Source organism: Girardinichthys multiradiatus, chromosome 17, assembly GCF_021462225.1.
Source record: "Girardinichthys multiradiatus isolate DD_20200921_A chromosome 17, DD_fGirMul_XY1, whole genome shotgun sequence".
NCBI classification, from domain to species: domain Eukaryota; kingdom Metazoa; phylum Chordata; class Actinopteri; order Cyprinodontiformes; family Goodeidae; genus Girardinichthys; species Girardinichthys multiradiatus.
Window position 1 is genome coordinate 25,418,364 of NC_061809.1, and position 20,653 is coordinate 25,439,016.

Here is a 20,653-nt window from a genome sequence, read left to right on the forward strand (position 1 = left end):
TCTTGTGAAGAAATGTAATTTCCACATTGACTTTTTATCTGTTCACATTTTCATTATAAAATACTGCGAATCATACAATTATCAAATAAGTTTTTTTTTAAAATGATAAATATTATATTATGAATTAAATCAATAAAAACCAGTAAAGTTGTCTGATTAACCATCTGTTCACTGAGCAGAGTGTATCAATCCTCCAAATTCTTTATTTCAGAGCAGTTCATCACATCACCTAATCATCTTCCGTTATTTGTTCAGGACCACAATTATGGGGCGCGGCCCCCACCTACGCCGCCAGCCTCCCCCCCACCCTCCATGTTGATCCGACAGGGAGAGGTGGTACCCTTTGGTTCCGGGCCCCAAGATGAAGCATCCCGGGGCACCACACTCAGCACGTCAGAAGATAGCAGCTATGGGACCGACATCACCCGTTGCATCTGTGGCTTCACCCACGATGACGGCTACATGATCTGCTGTGACAAGTGCAGGTAAAACACTGGCTGACACAAGTAGTCCCCATTAAAGACGTCAAAGGGTGAGGTACATGTTTATAAACACTCTGTTTTGGGTTTTTCTAGTGCCTGGCAGCACATAGACTGCATGGGCATCGACAGGCAGAACATTCCTGAGACCTACTTGTGCGAACGGTGCCAACCACGACATCTGGACAGAGAGAGGGCCATCCTGCTTCAGACCAGGAAAAGAGAGTGCTTATCTGGTGAGCAAAGCTGTACAACATGAAAACCATCAGAATGACTGAAACGGCTGCTGTTTGAGGGCTGGATTACTCTGTGTTGAATATGTGGTGTAAGAAGCCCAAAGATGTGTATCTCAGTTCTGCTTTTCTGGCTTCCTTGCTGCAGTAAATGGACAGTTTGTTGGTGAATGTTGCAGGTTGTAGGCTGTGTCAGGGTGATGTTTCCTCCCTCTGCAACTCAGCCAAAATTCATTTTCCAAGACTGATTTTAGCCCATAGTGACACCTGCTGGATAAACACCAAACTACAGTTTTGAAATTGATTGTCTAACATGCAGCTTGTTCTATTATTGCATCCCGACTAGCTTTTCTTTTGCCTGCAGCAGCTGCAGCTTTTTATAGCTCGGTATGTTGGGTGCTTTGGTCCATGTTCTCCTTGTAACTTCAATGCTTGTTCAGACGGGGACACCAGTGCGACAGAGAGCGGAGATGAGGTTCCACTAGAGCTCTATTCCACCTTTCAACACACGCCCACCACCATCACGCTGACAACCGGGCGCCTTGGCAATAAACAGGCTGATAAGAAGCGTAAAAAGAGTGGTGATAAAGACCCGCCAGCATCTACTGCCCGCGCTAAGAAGGTCAACTTTCACTCGTTCAGTTACAACAAGCAGTGCATTGTTAAAGTTATAATAATTCAAGCTCATTTTAACAACCTGCTTGCTTTCTTTGTAGGCCTTCAGAGAGGGGTCCAGAAAGTCCTCTAGGGTGAAGGTAAACTCACTGGAACAACACAAATACTGTTCGTAAAGCTTCTAGAAGGTTTCTACTGTATTAATTATTCATCTCTTCTCTCAGGGTGCCGCTCCGGACACGGAGCCTGCAGAGCACCCTTCTATGTGGGAGAGTAAAATCAAGACGTGGATGGAGCGTTATGAAGAGGCCAGCAGCAATCAGTACAGTGAGGACGTTCAGGTCCTGTTGCGTGTTAAAGAGCAAGGCGATGGCAAGAACCTGGCGTATAACACGCACCCAACCTCGTTCAAACCCCCAGTGGAGGTACAAACATGCTCACAATCACACAACCCTAACACCCACATATCCATCTGCTTATTTAACATCAATTTAGTATTTTCCCACCCTTGCTTGTCTCTATGGTGCAGGCCGTTTCTGCTTTGTTTTTGGCTGTTGTCAGTTTATCCAGCGTTTTTCTGCTGATGTCAGATTGTTTGTGTTGTCCAGAGTCAAGTTCAGAAGAACAAGAAAATCCTCAAAGCTGTGCGAGACTTGCCCCCCGACTCCCTCATCATAGAGTACAGGGGCAAGTTCATGCTTCGACAGCAGTTTGAGGCCAACGGATACTTCTTCAAGAGGTCGAGATAATCCCCCAAGGATCTCTTATTGCTTTTGTCTCGTTGGTTTAACTTCAACGCCTCTGCCTTTATTTAATATGTAAACTACACTGACAACAAACTGCTTTTATACTGCCTTGCAAAAGTATTCCTAACCCTTTAAAGTTGTTGCATTCCAACCACAATGTGATTTCGGGGAGTTTATTTTATTTAGCATTTTTTGCAAGTAGGAATCTTAAAAGTGTGGCATGCATTTGTATTGAATCCTCTTTAGTCAACACTTTGTAGACAGCACATTTGCAAAGGAAACAGTTCTGGACATGGAATAGGCCATTCCAACACTTAAATCTGCTTTGATCCACACCGTCCCATTGTAGCTCTGGCTGCATGTTTATAGTCACCGTCCTGCTGGAAGGTGAACCTTCACCCCAGTCTCTGTTTAGCTCCATACATCTTTCCATCAACTTTGACCAGTTTCCCCATCTTTTCTGAAGAAACGCATCCCCACAGCATGATGCTGCCACCACCATGTGTGCAGGTAGCATTGTGATTATAGGGCAAAGATTCAGCAATGCAAACAAGGCTTCTTTTGCAGGTCATACTTTACAGGTTATTTTTATTTTTAAAAACACTGAAAACCATCTATACTTTGTCCTCCGTTTCAAACTTATATATTACTTTTCGTTTATCACACAGAAATTTGAATAAAATGCATAAAAATAGTGGTTACGTCTCCAAATGGGGTGTGAATACTTTTGCACAGCTCTGTATGTAAAGTGCTTCCAGTTGGACATTGATCCCTTTTGTTTTCCCTTTTAGGCCTTACCCGTTTGTTTTATTTTATTCCAAATTTGACGGAGTGGAGATGTGTGTGGACGCTCGCAGCTTTGGTAACGAAGCACGTTTCATCCGCCGCTCCTGCACCCCAAACTCTGAGGTACGTCCAATCAACCGCCTCTCTGCATCCCATTAAACGAACGCCGCTGCAGAACGCTCATTTCTGCCATTGTTTTGGTAAATCCTTCAGGTACGGCATGTCATTGAGGACGGCATGCTGCATTTATACATCTATTCCCTGAGGCCTATCTCCAAAGGCACAGAAATCACAATTGGTTTTGATTTCGATTATGGCAGCTGGTAAGTTAGAGCCCAAGAAGTGGTCAAAAATAGGAGGTAAGACCAGTTTCTTCCACTAAAGCTTTCCCATCTTTCTCCCTTTTTTTGCAGTAAATACAAGGTAGACTGCGCCTGTCTAAAGGGGAACCCGGAGTGCCCGGTGCTGAAGCACAACCAAGAGCCCACCGAGAACTTAAGCTCCGGAGGTAGACGCAGGGGCAGTCGCAAGGACAAGGAGTTGGTCCGAGACGACCAAGGGCAGAACCAGAATGTGGCTTTGGACGGTGAGGGGAAGGGGAGGAGTATAGGTGATGGCAAGCAGAGGAAACTCTCCCCGCTCCGACTCTCCATCTCAAACAACCAGGCAAGTTCACTTTTCAAACACCACTCAGAATCTTAAGTTCGACATGTTCTCTTGTCACCATTATGATCCAGTCTTGCGATTTTTGTTCGATCTTTGAAGGATGTTCCTTGCATGTATTTCCCATTGTTGATGCACATCACGTGTTGTTTTCCCATCCTCCCTTTATGCATTCACATTTGTCCCTCTCAGCCATAAACTTTGGTGATGACCCTAAAGTTGGATCGCTGAGTTTTTTGTTGGTTGCGTCAACTAGACGAGGCTGAGCTATCTTGCATTGCAGAATGACTCCAAATAATATATTCAGGCTTTAATTTCCAGGTTAAGATTAGAGACATTGTGTCAAGATGCGTTTTAAAATATCAGTGCTTGACTTATGACCAATCAGTCCTGTCTGTCACGTTTTATGAGGAGTGTTTTGACATTCAGTGAAAATGGAAAAGCTGAAGGGAATAAAGAGAAAAGACATTAAGGTCCTTTACAGGAATAAAAAGCAACAACATTCATTGTGAAAGATCCTTCTCCTCCCTTATACCCTCTCCTCAGCTTTTCCCCGTCTCCCTCTAGTCTGTAGTTGGGCTGAATTATCAGCCATGATGAGAAAAAATGGCCATACACAGCTCTCCCCTCCTCTTACAGGATCCTGAGTTATTTGAGGATCTAGAAGACAAAACCTCCATTAGCAATGAAGTAGAGATGGAGTCAGAGGAGCAGATTGCAGAGAGGAGGAGGAAGATGGTAAGTGTGCAAAGTTAGGGGCTCCAGCTTCTCTTGCTATGCGGCCACCCAGCAGAAAGTAAGGAAATATTGGTGATAAAAACCAAACTATCCCCTGTTGCTCTTCCCTGCTAGTGCAGACTAGGGCTTTGACAAGAGCAGCTCTCCGTCCGTAGTATCAAACTACGACTCTGCTCAGACGTTTCCACACACTCGTCCTCGCATGAATGTCATATTTGTTTTGGGCTTTCACTGATTTATTTGAACCATTTTTTTTTCCCAGATAATTTCAAGAATACGTCTTGACTTTATTGAGGATTTTCTCTAATCTGCATTCTGGGCCGTTCCAGGAGTTTAATGTTGAAATTAGTTTTGATGTTTGTTTGGGATCATTGTCCTGTTGGAACACCCACCTTTCAACCATCTAGCTGTTGATTAGTGGTGAAAGTAAAGAATCTATAGGCACCCCACAGCATGATACCGCCACTGCCTTGTCGGGAAGAGTTTGTTGTCATTGTAGCAAAATTGAACGTTTCTCCAGAAGACGGTTGGCTCTTATCCATGAGGGTGGCTGCAACCTTCAGCCAAGCTTGAATGTGTTGGTTTTGGAGTAGGCTCCTGGCCAATGTTAAACCTTACAGCTTGTTGAAATGATGTCTTGTTTAGTCGTTCCTCTTTGCAAACAGAATGAATCAGAAAAAGCCCAAAACTAACGACATTGATGGTGAGTGTATGTAACCTTCTGACTGTAACTGTAGCCTCCTCTTCATCATTCATCTCTGCTGGGACGCCCACCACTATCGGCGCCTTTGTTGCTCTTTTGCTCAGTTTTCCATTTTTATTATTTTTTCCCTCCTTCAGCTTTAACCTTTTTTCCTTGCAACATTAAAGCTTCATGCTTGTCCATCATTAAGCAGCGAGATTTACTTTGATCTTTTCCCGACCATTTGTTTACATTTTAAATGTAATATGCTTTCATAAACACCCATCACTGGCGGTGAAAACCCATTCAGCATCTTAGTGCGTGCTGGATCAGTCCCTGAGTCTCCATTACAGCTCCAGAGCAGCACCTCCTCTAACCTTCATCGCAGCCATGAGTCTAAAATGGTCTATCGTGGTATCAACCACTCCCTGTCCTCGCTGCCAAAATGCCTCATGTCCCTGAGAGATGGGGATCGTACACACACACACACACACACTCTCTCTGGAAATTACCCTGCAGTCAGCTTCATTTCACACAGTGGATCCAAGGTGTAAAATGCTGACTCATCTTTGGGCAACATACAGTTGTGCTAATCAGCGAGAGAGATGGATGGATTAGGGGGGAGGGGGGGAGTAGAGCTGTATTGGCTGTAGGGTTTCCATTGAGCTGCTCTCAGTGGAGCGAGCATTCCCACAGCGTTGGTTACAGTGTAGAAGATGCTGGTAGATCTTGTTAAAATAGGTGCAGTGATGTAACAATGAGGTCTGGTGCTGCTTATCTATTCACAACTTAGACGTCTGTTTTAGTTTATCATTATTTGCCCTGTTTTAACCATGCTTTCCCCTCAGGATGATGAAGTTAACAAAGATTGCCTCCCCGTAGTGATTCATAATACATTTCTTTATCAAAGTAAAGCAGTTGCCCATATGTTTTTCACAGTGCTGTAAAATGACACATTATGCATTATAAAAGACTGTTGTAACTGTTGTAAGATGACCACAAATATGCAGATGGGACAGATTTGGTGGCACAACAGGTAGATCTTGTAAAACCGAGTTGAACCTCATGCTCTGGAACCTCTGTTTTTCAGTGGAAACAAGTAACACCAGTTCAAAATGACGTTCAGGAACCAGAACATGCTCCGACCCCAACGGTGAGCATGGGGTACTTTTCCACATATTCATCTTTTGTTTTACAGCAGACTGACCTAAACGTTTTGTCACCTAAAATATTTAGCAAACCTCTCATGTTTATATTGGAAATGATGAAACAGAAGTGAGGTTTTTCTAATGTTCCTCCGAAGCAACTCTTTGCTGCCCTCATATAACAGTGAGACTTGGAGATTTGTGTACCTCCCTCATCATCCCTCTCTCTATTGGTGGTTCCAAGAAAAACTTGGGTCCTCCAGCCCTGTTTGTCACTCAGCAAGTTGTGAATGTATCAGTTATTTCTCTGACTGTAGATACGGCCAAGCTTAGGCCAGTAGCTTCCTTCCTGTAACCCTTTCCTGATTTATCAAGATCAACACTTATCAGCCTAACCTGAGTAGCACGTACTCTTGCTCTTTACCATTTTGAAGACTGACTAATAAAAATAATATTTATACCACGTAGAAACAGGAGATCATATTTTATGGCTTTTTAATCATCTCTACCAGAGTTGCCAACAAATGTGTTCACATCTGCTTCAACCACAGTAACTAAGGAGGTCTTTCCAGCACATAACAGCTTAGAATAATGAAGATTAGCATTGCCACAAAATAAATGTGGACTCATGAAGAGGTCAACAAAGCTGCTGAAGGAGGATTTGCAAGTTATAATCCTACTGCATGTGAACACAAAAAGCAAAATTTCATTAATAAAATTTGGTTGTTCTCAAACCTTCTGACTGAAAATTCCTCCCAGGAATCACCCACCATGATGAAACATAGTTGGACCCAGGCCTGGTTGGTGTTTGTGGAGCCTTGTTTAATTGGAGAGCATTGCTTCTCTAAAGTGGGCTGTTTCTTTATTAAACATTCAGGCCAACCCAGCGGAGCAGTCCCATCTCGCTGTCGGGGCCGCTTCAAGCTGGAAGGGGCCAAAACTCAAAGAGGTAAACTCCACCCCGTACATGGCCAACATCACCCTCATTCCAGGGTTCTCCACCACCAAATCTGCTCATGGCTACTGGTTTATAGGCAAACTAACCCTGTCTGTTGGGTGGTGTGGATCTTTCTTTAAGGGGCTGTTATGGTTGATGGTGGAGGTAGCCGTAGTTTCCATATAAGGTGTTCAGGGGGAATATTTGGGTGCAGGCTCCTGCAGGGGCAACAGTCTGGAGCCACTTTATCACACTGCTTTCCTACTCTGGGGTTTATTTATTTGCCTCTGTCGCTCTTTTTGTTTTGATGCTTCTGTTTTGAAAGAGAGCAGTGATCTTTTCTCTCCTATCTGCATTTCCATCTCTGCACTCCCTTAGAATCGCTTTTGCTGTATAACCATTTAAAGCCCTTTACACTGTGGCTTCGGGGCCTCATTGGATTGCTAATGATTGTGCTCTCTTTTCTACTCTCTTCTCCCAACCCCTCCTTCAACTCCACGCAGACACGAGAGGAGAGGAAGATGGAGGCCATACTGCAAGCCTTCGCAAGGATGGAGAAGAGGGAGAAACGCAGGGAGCAGGCCTTGGAGCGAATTGGTAGCATAAAGTCAGAAGTGGGGGGACGTAGCGATATCAAAGAGGAGCTTCCAGCTACACCAGAGACTGTAGATTCCCCAGCTGTCATGCAGGTGAGCGTAAAAACAGCCAAAAAACAGAAAAGTGTGAGAAACGTCTTTAGGAGCATCTTATAAACCAGTGTGGTTATCTTACAGCCGCCTCTTGAAATAAAGGAGGAGCCCGCGCTGAAGCTTGCTAAGGTGAAACCCTCACGTAACAGGAAGAGCTTCTCTAGGAACCGGACTCACATCGGTCAGCAGCGACGGCGGGCTCGCACCATCAGCACCTGTTCTGACTTGACACCTAGCTCTCCAGCCGAGCCAGTGGAGCCTCCAGCTAGTGAAGCACCTGAAGGAGAGATTCCCTCTGCTCCAGAGCCTGAAGTGATCCCCTCACACGTCCCAGAAAGCAGTCCTCCCCACAGCAGCTCGCCGGCGCCGGACAGAAACCGCACAGGGAGCAAGAGCTATAAAACTAAAAAGGTTGGAAATCTTTCCAACTTATTTCTTTATTTTGTGTTCAGGAAGCAAAAAAATCTAAAGTTAAAGCCTTTAAACAGCCAAATAATTCCCTAAACTGTCTAACTCCCATTTCCAGCACTTTGTCAGTGAGTGGGTGGGAGAGAAACAGCAGGACTGCGCCGCAGTCCGAACACCAGAACCAGTCCCAGACAGGCCGCTGAGAATAAGCAGTGACCCAGAAGTGCTCGCCACGCAGCTTAATGCCTTACCAGGCATGACCTGCTCTCCGCAGGTCTACAGCACGCCCAAACACTACGTCCGCTTCTCATCGCCGTTCCTGGCCAACCGCAGCCCCACCACGCCCGGAGTGCCCACCGGGAGACGGCGCTCCAGAGAACTGCCAGAAACGCCACCTACCAGTGGCTCCTGTAAAAAGGTACCGATGCTAGTTTTCCCTGTCTGGGTTTATTAAAGTACTTTCACGAGCAACAGCGAGTTTTAGTGGGATTTCATGTGTCCACTTTGACTAGGCCATTCTAACACATGAATATGCTTTGATGTAAACCGTTGCATCGTAGCTGTGAATTTGCTTCTTGCTTCTTTGTCCATTCGGCTAAAAAAAAAAAGCCTCCCCACAGCATGATTCTGCCACCATCATGTTGTACCATGGGGATGGTATTTTCAGGGTGATTTGCAAGTGGCCCAAATATTTCTCGAATCTTCTTCCACATGTTGGATGTATTTTAATTAGGGGTATTGGAGTAAAGGGGGCAAATACAAAATTTATAGCAGCTGTTTTCATTCATTGACTGATATTGTTTCTCTGTAGCGATGGCTGAAGCAGGCTCTAGAGGAGGAGGGGTCCACCAGCCCTGCCAGACGGCCGAGCCTTTTTCTGCCTGGCGACGGACCTCTGAGCCCGTCCGTTAATGGAGACGCCGACAGCCCGCTGCTCTACAATGGCACCTGCTCGCTGCCAGGTTGGCTTTTTATTGTTTTTTATGCTTTCTTCTAGAATATTCCATATTGTTTGTAGACTGAGAAATATCAGAAATCTGAATGATGCCTCACTACCGAGTCGGAAACCAGTTTCATCACTATGTTGTTTCATAAGTTGATGGGAGTAAACTGAATAAAACCCAACAATGAAAATGTTTTGTTCTCATGTTATTAAAAACTGTGTCTGGGTTTTTGAACAGAACCGTGTCATCCCTGTTGATCCACTCACTGTGTTTTTTCAGAGCTGCCCACTCCTTTGAAAAAGCGCCGGCTGAGCCCGTTAGACGCCTGCATATCTGAGACCTCCACACCCTACGGTTCCCCTTGTGCCACGCCCACCCGAGCGGACCACTCTGAGACGTCTGCAGCGCCCAGCTTACTGACCACCCCGCCTCGTCCCCGAACAGAAGAGCCCAGTACAGAACCCGTGTCCAACAGTACCCCGACACACGCACTTAATACTCCTCAGGAGGTACAGCTGTCTAGTTGGATGCTGTTGCTGCTGAGTGTTGTTTTTCCCTGAAATAAAAATAGTGACTGAGTTTGTTTCCTGATCCACAGACTGAATCTTGTGAGGAGAACTCACCGGAGGTCAGTCGGAAACCCTCCGTGCAAGAGGTGAGATGTTTCCCTGTACCTTTTAAATTATGAACTGATGGAGAAATACTTCTGTGATTCATCCATCAGTCGGTCCTTCTTTCCATCCAACAATCTGTTGACCCATTCATTTGTCTGTCCGTCCAACATACGTTCATCATCCATCTATTTGTCAGCCATCTATCCATCTGTACATCCAGAGGAAAAAAAGGACTAAGGACTGTAATTTTTGCTAAAATATTCATATAAAATGTAAAAATATGGAATGTTATTAAAAATGTTTAGGAAACTTTAGGTCATTTTAATATAAATGAGTTAAAGTATTTGTCAGGGAGATAAAAGTCAGCTGATGCTGATACTTTCCCTTTTTCCCAGGCTGATCGTCCTCCTTCGTTAGTCTCCTCTCCGTGTGTCCGGCCTCCCGTTTCAGATGGACTCGCCTCAGAGGTCAAGGTTTCTCTTCCAGAGAGCCCACAGCTTCCAGCTCCTGAGTTGGTGGACTGTGTAGAGGAGAGGACAGATGGTGGGCTTGCAGAAAACTCAAACGAAGCTCTTTCATCTGCAGAAACGTGCACTTCATCTTTTTCGGGCTGGATAAAAAGCCCGGACAGAGGCCCGACTGGACCAGCTGGTCTGAACTTCTCCCCAGTCAACTCAAACTTACGGGATCTCACTCCGTCTCACACTCTGGAGCCTCTGGCAGCTCCTTTCAGGCCAGAGCCTACAGCTGGGACTGCAGCAGCGCCAGCAGCAGGAGCAGGGTCACTGTCCGGCTCTCAGCCTCCTTTCAGTGAGGCGCAGGGACAACTGTTCTACCCCTGCTCTGAGGAGGGAAGTTCGCTCGTCTTCTCCCGCTCACTGAATGGGGACAATGAAGGAGGGTCAGCTCAGAACCCACCACAGAGGAAAAAGGTGAGGGCTTACCTTCAGGGTGTTTTTTGTGTTTATATCTTGATAGATATGAGGGGAATCAGGGTTGTTAAAAGTAAACAGTTTTATCTCATAGCTGCAGGAAATGTGTGGTTCAATAAGATTAGCTCAACAACAATCCTGAATGTAATTAGACATTTGAAAAGTCCGGGATTTGATAAGAAGCATTTTCCCAGTCGGGACAGGTGAGTAAATTATGTTAAAAAAGGGGAAATATTTTTATTTCCAGACCCATTTTCTAATAGTTATTGTAATTTTAATCCATTCGTCTATCCGTCGGTCCTTCCATTGTTTTTCTATGCTTGCATCCATCCTTCCATCCAACAATGGAGTCATTCCCCCTATTATTTGTCTTTGCTCCCATCAGTCATTTAAACCATTTTTCTTGTCTCCCTTGCAGTCTCCTTTTTTTGCAGCTTCCATATTTAAATTTAAAATGTGCTGAAGGAACATCCGAACTGTGGAAATTTGAGTTTAGACATTAAAGTTGACTGTAAATGCTGCCCCATACTGTATTAAATTGCATTGCACCTCTCCATCTACATTTTCTGGGCTCTTTGTTGATCTTCGATTGCTTCCGAAACACTGCATCCAGTTTCAGTGACGGTAAACATAAACTGCTCTTTCCTCTAAGGTTTCCTTGCTCGAGTACCGGAAGCGTCAGCGAGAAGCGCGGCGCAGCGGTTCCAAGACAGAGTGCAGCTCTCCCGTGTCCACTGTGCCGCCTTTGACAGTGGAGGCTTTCCCCGTGGCTCTGGAGCCCACCATTGAGCCTCCCCTACCTTCTGCTCCATGTAACTCCACCCCCACCGTCAAGGAGCCTCAGCCCAGTGAGGAGAGTGAAGCCTCTGGAGAGAAGGAGGGAGGAGAAGGGCAGTGGTAGGTGCTGTCTGACGTAGTACTGGATGTATTTTAGCATTATTTATGGAGAGCACAGAATATTGAATGTTGTTCCTGTCTCTATTATCAGGACGTCATCAACCTCAGTAGAGCAGGCCAGAGAGCGCGGTTATCACAGAGCTCTCCTACTCAGCAAAGATAAAGATGCAGGTAAACCACACATCCCTTCAACTTTTTCACATTTAATCTTCTTAAAATCACAAAGTATTGCATCATTCGTAGGTAGAACGAAAAAGAGAAATTGTTTTTAAATTTTTTTACGAACAAAAATCTGGAACGGGAGGTATTTGTTTGACCCCCTGCCCCCCTTTACTTTGGTACTCCTAAATAAAGATGATCTAATTGGTAAAGACTGGCTCTGTGTATTATAGCTGTTCTGAAGGCCTGCGGTTTGTTAGGGAGCATTAGTGAACAAACAGAGGTGTGAAGAATAAGGTAAAAAAAAACGGAGCTGCAGAGGTCCACAGCTCAGGTGTCGGAATCTGTTGACAAACTGTTAAATGTGCCCAAATCAAAAATCTAAGCTTTATTGAAGACTGAAAATTGCTAAACATTACTCCAACCATGTAGATACACAACAAAGGTAGAAGAAGGTGCTCCTATTAGAAGAGACCAGAATTTCACTGTTTGACCTAAACCCCAAATGTTGTGTGTGGCAGGAGGCTTTCCCTTGTGAAACATGGTGGTGGCAGCATTATGCTGTGAGCTAAATACAGGATATTCTTGGAAGAAACGCTGTTAGAGGTTGCAGTATTATGGATTACTTTGTGTTCATAAAATCCCAATAAAACAGTAAACTTTGTGGTTCTAAAGGTTTGATGAGTATTGATCATTTCACTTTGCACTGTAATAGGGAGTCAGTCTTGCATCATTCTTTGTAATATTGCTCTGTTTTATTAGATGGTGAGCCAGAAGGAGGGGACACGCCTGCACTAAGAGACTGTGCTTCTCCCAGTCTCCAAAAAACCCCGACCCACACGGTAAGACCACATCGGTTCTGATTCTGATCAACAGCTTCACTGACATTCATCCATGTCTTTAGTTTGAAAATAACTCAACTAATAATGAACACTGACAGATTTCTGTTTTACCGTGCAGCCCTGCTCTCCCGGCCCTCATACCCAGCCTTCCAGTCGCCCGGCCGAAGACTGCGACGGTCAGCCGTGGACAACGAATCCAAACAGCAAGCCCGTTGGATCCAAGCCAGCCCCTGTGACCCCGACAAAGTTGCACCCCGCTGCCCCGCTGGCCTCCTCTCCTGTCCACTACCCAGGTTCCTCGCTCCTTCATTCCCCGAAGCCCCAGCCTCAGGGCTCACCCTACCGCAGCCAGAGGGCGCTGTTTTCCAACCAGCCTCAAACCCAGCAGCAGCCTCAAGCTCAAGCCGGACCTGGTCCTTTCCCCCAGTACAACACACAAGGTGCTCCACCTCCTCCTCCCCCTCCACCCCCTGCACCACCCGCCTCTACAGCCTACTTCTCCAACCAGAGCCCCTCACCTGCCAGACCCTTCCCTGGGTTTAACCCCGCAGTTACCCAGACTTACCCACCTGGATCTCAGCCCCTGATACAGGCTCTCCCCCACAGTGTTCACTATCAGAGCTCAGCTGCGCCACCTCCTCCTCCCCCACCTCCTCCACATCCGTTACCAGGCCCTACGCTGCTCCACGTCAACCTGCAGCCCCCTCCCATCCAGCAACATCAGCTCATGATGACCACCGCTCCGCCTCCACCTCCCCTGCTGCAAGGTCAGACCCCCCAGCAGCAACAGCAGCAGCAGGCACCGTCCGGCAGCACGCTCATGTCTCTGACCCCTCCGCCTCCGCCTCCTCCGCCTCCCCCGGCTCCCTCCTCCAACACCCCGCTGCAGCCCCACCACTATCAGAACTTAGGGGGGTTCCAAACAGCAATGATGCACCCTGGTGCTACACCGAACACTTCCGTACCCCCATCCTCATATCCCCCACCCCTGCAGCAGACCGGACTGCCGCCTCCTCCCCCACCTCCCCCACAACAGCCTCAACAAGGCCCTGCTCAGGCCACTGCCTCCCAGATGCCTCCCGGGACTCGCGGAGCTCCTGCATCCTCGAACTCTTTCCACAGCCAGGGGTACCTGAGCACAGGGTGGCACTGACCCTTCTCCCTCACCACGACCTCCCTCTGTTGGCCCCCTGAGAACTCTGCTGGAGAGGGGCATGTACCATAAGCTGTAGATACGTTTTCTATGTACCTGAACACATGGCCAGTGGAAAAACAGCTGATTGTGGGATAAAAGGGTACTTTAAAGGAATAACGAGGACAAAAACAATTTAAGGAAAAAGGACAAACTGTTAGAAAATAAAGATGGACGATCCCCCTGGTGCTCATAGCCCTCTCTCTGGCCTACATTTGTTTTGTTTTTCCTTTTTATACCATCCTCTCTGAAGACGGAGAAGAAGAATTTCTGTTTTTTGTTCAGAATCCCGACGTAATTCCCCACATTTTGTTAATCAGTGGACATTCCAGCCTCTTCCCTCCCTTCCTCCTTATATTCGTCTCCTGTCTGTCGTCAGCTCTGTACACAGTTTATGTTTTAATCTAGTGGCTCATTATAGCAAACAAAAAGCTTTTTGTATAGAGTAAAAAAAAAAAAAACACAATTATTTTTTTTAAACTTCTGTCTAACAACAAATATCTGTTCACCGCTGCAGATTCAGGAAAGATCCATTTCAGAGTGCGAGCCTCGCCCCTTCAGGAGGCTTCACCTGTGCGTGTGTGTATGCGTGTGTGTGTGTGTGTGTGTGTGTGTGTGAATGGCAGCTTAGAGGAGCAAAGTGTGCGTGGGATTTTGCTCAACGAGGTAGGCGAGGTGAGTGGTCTCACCTACAAGTAGGAAGTTAGCGGTTTATTTTTGAATATGAATGGTTATTTGTAGAAAGTGTAATTTAATGTATAGGTGGTTACTTCAGCTTTCACCAGAAACAGGTTTTGTAAATATTCTGCTTCTTTTCTTTTTCTATGCTTGTACAATTCGCTCCCATCACCCCCATTTTAAGATATGGTTGTAAATATGAACGCTGTTCTCGGCAAAGCTGAATGTTTCTGTGACTGTAGCATTATTTTTATTTTATTTTTCTCTCCCCTTTTATTGACTCTTCAACTTTGTCTTTTTTATTTGTGTGTGTGTGAGTGTTGCCTTTGTGTGGAGGAGAGAGACTCACAGACACTGCACTGGTTGGCTATTTTCATGGTTCATTATAATAAATCACTGTAATGACAGTTTTATATCACTTGTGGTGACGTTTTCTGAAAGCTTTGGGGGGAAATTAACTAGGAAAAAGTTGTTGACCCCTTGAGGATTTCTGCTACTTTCACCTTTTTTGTCACACTTAAATGTTTCAGATCTGATTTGTACCTGTAAAATCAAGAAATGACCTAAATAGGACCTGTCGGGCAAGATGAAGTAGGCTAAACGTTCTCAGGAGCAACCGGTCATGCCCTGATCTAAAGATATTCAATAGAAACAAGGGAAACAAAGGGATTGGGTCTCTAGTGGACCAATGTGAGACCAGCTTCCTAGGAGACTCCAGCCCACCAAAAGTACCCAAAGAGAGTTCATCGACATCTTATCCAGAAGGTCACAGAAGAACTGCTGCCTAAAGTTTTTTTTAAACCGGCTGATCGCTGATCAGACCACATGAAGTTGATTGAACTTAGAAATTAATGAGCTGATATTATCCTAGACTTTACAGAACGAAACTCTCAGCCATTAAATCAGAGTAATCTATTCCTGTTTTAGTTCAATAAAAGCTACCAAAATTGTCTTTTTGCTTCCAATGTTTTAAATAAAAATTATCTTCATTTTCCAAATTCAGACGTTTACATGCCCTCCTCCGTTTTTGGTAGAATTACCTTTTTAAATTTTATGATTTTTGGTCTCCTTCCTCAGGCTTCTCACAGTACTTTGCTGGAGCATTTGGCCCATTCCTCCTGACAGAACAGGTGTAACTGGGTCAGGAGCGTCTCGGTATCACACCGTTTTGGCTCTGACCCAATATTTTCTATGAGCCTGAGATCATGGCCCCTCCAGAGCATTAATTTTATTGTCCTTCAGCTCTTTTGTAACTAATTGGACGCAGGATTATGACCCATTTGTGGCCACGCTTTCATTTCCTTGCTGAAGTGGCTTCAGTATTTCAACATAATGCTATTTATCTTGTGAAGTGCACCAGTTCCTCCTGATCCAAAATGTACACACAGCGGCATCATGCTGCCACCTCTGTGCTCCACAGTTGGGGTGGTGTTTTCAGGCTAGCTTCCCACCTTTTCATCCAAATGCAACTATGGTCATTATGGCCAAACTTTTCGATTTTAGTTTCATCAAACTACAAGACATGGTCCCCTCAGCGCATTTGCAAAATGTAAAGTGGCTTTTTAAAACTTTTTCTGTAGGAAAAATGGCTTCTTATGCTCTGATTGGCCTTGTAGTAGTCCATGTAACTCCAAGATACCTTTACTGTGGGTATTTCTTAAATATATTTTGAGTGTAAATATCTGTTTTAAGAACTATATTTGTTAATGCAGCCTTTATGGAGGTTTCTGAATTGTCATTTAAGAAATTCTGCAAGTCCATTATTCTGGCTTTTCACAGGCTTTAATAGAATCTGTGGCTTCACTTCTCGGGTAACCACTTCTTCTACATTCATGCAAACATTTTCAATCTCAGATTGATAGCTATGCTCATTAGAGATGATGTTTCCACCCATGAAATGGTTACAGGTACAACAATCATGAAAAGCAAGAATCCAGCAGGAATGGTCTAAACTGGACATAAACTAGAGCGCATTCCAGACCAGCCGTGTAAACAGTTGGACCTGGAGGAAGCTGACATGTCTAGAATACAGGTCCTTCTCAAAAAATTAGCATATTGTGATAAAGTTCATTATTTTCCATAATGTCATGATGAAAATTTAACATTCATATATTTTAGATTCATTACACACTAACTGAAATATTTCAGGTCTTTTATTGTCTTAATACGGATGATTTTGGCATACAGCTCATGAAAACCCAAAATTCCTATCTCACAAAATTAGCATATCATTAAAATGGTCTCTAAACGAGCTATGAACCTAATCATCTGAATCAACGAGTTAACTCTAAACACCTGCAAAAGATTCCTGAGGCCTTTAAAACTCCCAGCCTGGTTCATCACTCAAAACCCCAATCATGGGTAAGACTGCCGACCTGACTGCTGTCCAGAAGGCCACTATTGACACCCTCAAGCAAGAGGGTAAGACACAGAAAGAAATTTCTGAACGAATAGGCTGTTCCCAGAGTGCTGTATCAAGGCACCTCAGTGGGAAGTCTGTGGGAAGGAAAAAGTGTGGCAGAAAACGCTGCACAACGAGAGGTGACCGGACCCTGAGGAAGATTGTGGAGAAGGGCCGATTCCAGACCTTGGGGGACCTGCGGAAGCAGTGGACTGAGTCTGGAGTAGAAACATCCAGAGCCACCGTGCACAGGCATGTGCAGGATATGGGCTACAGGTGCCGCATTCCCCAGGTCAAGCCACTTTTGAACCAGAAACAGCGGCAGAAGCCCCTGACCTGGGCTACAGAGAAGCAGCACTGGACTGTTGCTCAGTGGTCCAAAGTACTTTTTTTGGATAAAAGCAAATTCTGCATGTCATTCGGAAATCAAGGTGCCAGAGTCTGGAGGAAGACTGGGGGAGAAGGAAATGCCAAAATGCCAGAAGTCCAGTGTCAAGTACCCACAGTCAGTGATGGTCTGGGGTGCCGTGTCAGCTGCTGGTGTTGGTCCACTGTGTTTTATCAAGGGCAGGGTCAATGCAGCTAGCTATCAGGAGATTTTGGAGCACTTCATGCTTCCATCTGCTGAAAAGCTTTATGGAGATGAAGATTTCATTTTTCAGCACGACCTGGCACCTGCTCACAGTGCCAAAACCACTGGTAAATGGTTTACTGACCATGGTATCACTGTGCTCAATTGGCCTGCCAACTCTCCTGACCTGAACCCCATAGAGAATCTGTGGGATATTGTGAAGAGAACGTTGAGAGACTCAAGACCCAACACTCTGGATGAGCTAAAGGCCGCTATCGAAGCATCCTGGGCCTCCATAAGACCTCAGCAGTGCCACAGGCTGATTGCCTCCATGCCACGCCGCATTGAAGCAGTCATTTCTGCCAAAGGATTCCCGACCAAGTATTGAGTGCATAACTGTACATGATTATTTGAAGGTTGACGTTTTTTGTATTAAAAACACTTTTCTTTTATTGGTCGGATGAAATATGCTAATTTTGTGAGACAGGAAGTTTGGGTTTTCATGAGCTGTATGCCAAAATCATCCGTATTAAGACAATAAAAGACCTGAAATATTTCAGTTAGTGTGCAATGAATCTAAAATATATGAATGTTAAATTTTCATCATTACATTATAGAAAATAATGAACTTTATCACAATATGCTAATATTTTGAGAAGGACCTGTAGAAACGAGAGGGCATACATGGACCATCAGGCAGACAAAAACCTTCCCATCCTCCAACATTTAGAAAACACCAATGATAATACATGCAACCTGGCCTCATATAAACCAACTACATTGTGAAATGTAGGTAATACTGTTACATTGTTTGTCTGGTGACCTTCAACTTTCTGAAAACATTATCTTTCTACTCCAGAGCTGCTATCTTCCAACACACCTGAATCAAATGAATGGCTCGTCACCAGGAGCTGAATGCTTTTTATTACTTAGGCTGGTTATTAAAAATACCTGTGCTAACTTCAGCTAAGCTAGTGATACTTCCTAGTACTTCAAGCTATTCTAGCTTAAATAAATAAAAATTCCCACCAGGAAAGTAAGTATATATATTTTGTAAAGTTCCAAAAACTTTAATTTGATACTTTTTGTGATAATTTGCTGATGTAATTTGGGTGAAAGAGACGTGTGACACACCTACAGAAGAGTCATTGAAGTCACTTTTCTGTCCATCAGAATATTTACTGCTCATCACTTTTTATTAAAATGTGGAAAAACGGACAAGCATAAAATACATTTTAAAGATTCTTTAAATCTTTTTGTTAAAGCATATAATAACAGATATTGACCTGAAACTCCGAATCAAATGAGCTGCTAATCTTTAGTTTTTGAAAACAAATTCACGTTTATGTTTTCATTTTATATTTTCTTTTGAATTTTTACCAGTTATTTGTTCAGGTTTAGACTGTGTTTAAGTATATATTTTTCAGCTTACTATAAAATTTGTTTTTAAATCTTTATGCTAACTTTAACTAAGCTAACGGTACGCACGCTAGCCTAGTTTTTCTAAAAGTTCTCCAACGTTTTTGTGTAATTTTTATTTTTGGAAGTAGTGATTGTATTTAGTTTAAACAATATCTGAAACAACTGTTTCTTTAAGTTGGCAAAAGTAGTTAAAGAGCTCAGAAATGTATTTTTAAAAATGTGGAAGCAGTTTCATTTGAAGCAGCTTCTGGAAACTATGATCTGAAAGCGTCATAGAACCGCTAATCTTTACTTGTTGAAAACTGACTCAGGCTTATGCTTTTATCTTATATTTGTTGTAGGATTTTTAACAACTGATGCATCTTCATCCTTAGGTAGTAATAGATGTATGTTTATATTTCAGACTTGCTATCTATTTCAAAAAGAAACCGTTACATTAGCTATGTTTAGTTAAGCTAACGGTACTTTTTGGTTCAACAAAGTTAGCCCATTTTAAATAGAGTAAAAAATACATTCGGAAAACAAAAGCATATATTTAAAAGCCATTAACTTCATGTACCAGTCTGTAAAACCAGCAAATTAAGCGCCTAGAATTATTAATTTGGTGGCACTAGCTACATTTATTTACAGTAATTAGAAAATGGGCCAAGAGAAAGGGGTAAGGGGAACAATAAAGGTCCCAAAGAACTGGCTGCTAACAAATGAAACCTTGAAACCCTGAATTAAGCCAACCACGTTAAACCAATTCAGTTAAATTTGTTGTAACATCTTAAACTAGTCCAGTGTATTTCATTTCAGACAATTGTAGATTTATTCTTATTATTCAGGCTGGCTGGCTGTTTTTTAAAAATCCCTGTGCTAACTAAGCTAGTGGCACTAGCCCATCCTAACTGAAGTAAATATCAGAAAAGTAAACAAATCTGATTTCTGATGTTTTTTTTCCCCCAGCCTTTTATTTTTTCATCTAAACTACAAACAAAATGTTTGTATGAAGTCTGCTCAATTCATGTCGTGGTTTCTAAACAGTTGGGGTGAAAATGCCGGCAATGAACATAAAACAAGACTCAAAGTTATTCAGTTTTCTTTGTTCTTCTTCTCAAGTTTTACATTATTGTCAGACAAGATACTTAATAATGGCACGTACTAATAATCAACCAATGGCATGACATAAGGACAGGGACGTAACCAACATGTAGTTTACACATAAAATACTTAGAATTTATGTTCTCTTAATCGACGCACTTTTGTTTTTTGTTCACACACTTTACTGGCAAAGACAGCTATGATAACTACAATTTGTGTTTTATTACACCAAATATTTCATCATAAATAGGACCACACGGTTCTTTGATTGATTTGTTCAGTTCCCAGGTCTTTGGAGACAGCAGTCCTCTTAAACAGGGTGGAGTTTGATTAAAAAGCACTGAGATTTAACCTCTTAAACCTCAAGGCTGTTCAGTTTTTATTGTGTCCATCACAGTCTATTCTGTTTGATGTAATTTTAGATGGTTTCAGTGTCTGGCCCTCTGTGTTTTTTTTTTTTTTTTAAGATAATCCCAAATGAAAGCAGCCTTTTTCACATTTCTGAACAAAACAGCTCAGGTAAGATGAAAACATGGCAAACTCTCTTCCTGTAAAAATGGTCAGTTTCAGACAAATATAAAAAATATTTTACAGAGGGATCTCTCAAGGTTCACAAGGGGCATCATTGTTCTTGGTTTTATGGCTGCTTTCAGGACATCTGGTCTTCCTCTTATGCTGCTGCTTTTTTAGCCTGATGGTTCCCAACTCTTCAGCTCTGTTTCCCAGCCACTGGTAGGACCAGGAGGTTGAAGCTGGACCCTGCAGTAATGCCACATCCCGACTGTAGGACCTGCAGA

General features: G+C 43.7%; 2 protein-coding genes across 12 annotated transcripts in view; one reads left to right on the plus strand and one right to left on the minus strand.

Annotated features, from left to right (window-relative positions):
• Nucleotides 1-15,331, plus strand: part of kmt2e (lysine (K)-specific methyltransferase 2E) — a 31,715-nt gene extending 16,384 nt beyond the window's left edge. For 5 of the 11 annotated variants that reach the window (XM_047389534.1, XM_047389538.1, XM_047389535.1 and 2 more), the window contains 23 exons: nucleotides 256-485; nucleotides 576-715; nucleotides 1,153-1,334; nucleotides 1,429-1,467; nucleotides 1,552-1,752; nucleotides 1,918-2,066; nucleotides 2,865-2,982; nucleotides 3,073-3,182; nucleotides 3,273-3,525; nucleotides 4,162-4,260; nucleotides 6,033-6,095; nucleotides 6,965-7,036; nucleotides 7,528-7,713; nucleotides 7,798-8,124; nucleotides 8,240-8,539; nucleotides 8,933-9,083; nucleotides 9,345-9,574; nucleotides 9,664-9,720; nucleotides 10,075-10,611; nucleotides 11,264-11,508; nucleotides 11,600-11,679; nucleotides 12,430-12,509; nucleotides 12,628-15,331. In XM_047389534.1, the coding sequence (XP_047245490.1) occupies nucleotides 256-485; nucleotides 576-715; nucleotides 1,153-1,334; nucleotides 1,429-1,467; nucleotides 1,552-1,752; nucleotides 1,918-2,066; nucleotides 2,865-2,982; nucleotides 3,073-3,182; nucleotides 3,273-3,525; nucleotides 4,162-4,260; nucleotides 6,033-6,095; nucleotides 6,965-7,036; nucleotides 7,528-7,713; nucleotides 7,798-8,124; nucleotides 8,240-8,539; nucleotides 8,933-9,083; nucleotides 9,345-9,574; nucleotides 9,664-9,720; nucleotides 10,075-10,611; nucleotides 11,264-11,508; nucleotides 11,600-11,679; nucleotides 12,430-12,509; nucleotides 12,628-13,662 (4,884 nt within the window). In that variant the 3' untranslated portion in view covers nucleotides 13,663-15,331. The remainder of the gene's footprint in view (nucleotides 1-255; nucleotides 486-575; nucleotides 716-1,152; nucleotides 1,335-1,428; nucleotides 1,468-1,551; nucleotides 1,753-1,917; nucleotides 2,067-2,864; nucleotides 2,983-3,072; nucleotides 3,183-3,272; nucleotides 3,526-4,161; nucleotides 4,261-6,032; nucleotides 6,096-6,964; nucleotides 7,037-7,527; nucleotides 7,714-7,797; nucleotides 8,125-8,239; nucleotides 8,540-8,932; nucleotides 9,084-9,344; nucleotides 9,575-9,663; nucleotides 9,721-10,074; nucleotides 10,612-11,263; nucleotides 11,509-11,599; nucleotides 11,680-12,429; nucleotides 12,510-12,627) is intronic. The other 6 variants (XM_047389539.1, XM_047389540.1, XM_047389541.1 and 3 more) reach the window with 6 other exon arrangements.
• Nucleotides 15,332-19,837: 4,506 nt separating this feature from the next.
• Nucleotides 19,838-20,653, minus strand: part of lhfpl3 (LHFPL tetraspan subfamily member 3) — a 48,746-nt gene continuing 47,930 nt past the window's right edge. Inside the window, exon 4 of the mRNA XM_047389383.1 lies at nucleotides 19,838-20,646. The gene's annotated coding sequence lies outside the window, so the exon portion shown is untranslated. The remainder of the gene's footprint in view (nucleotides 20,647-20,653) is intronic.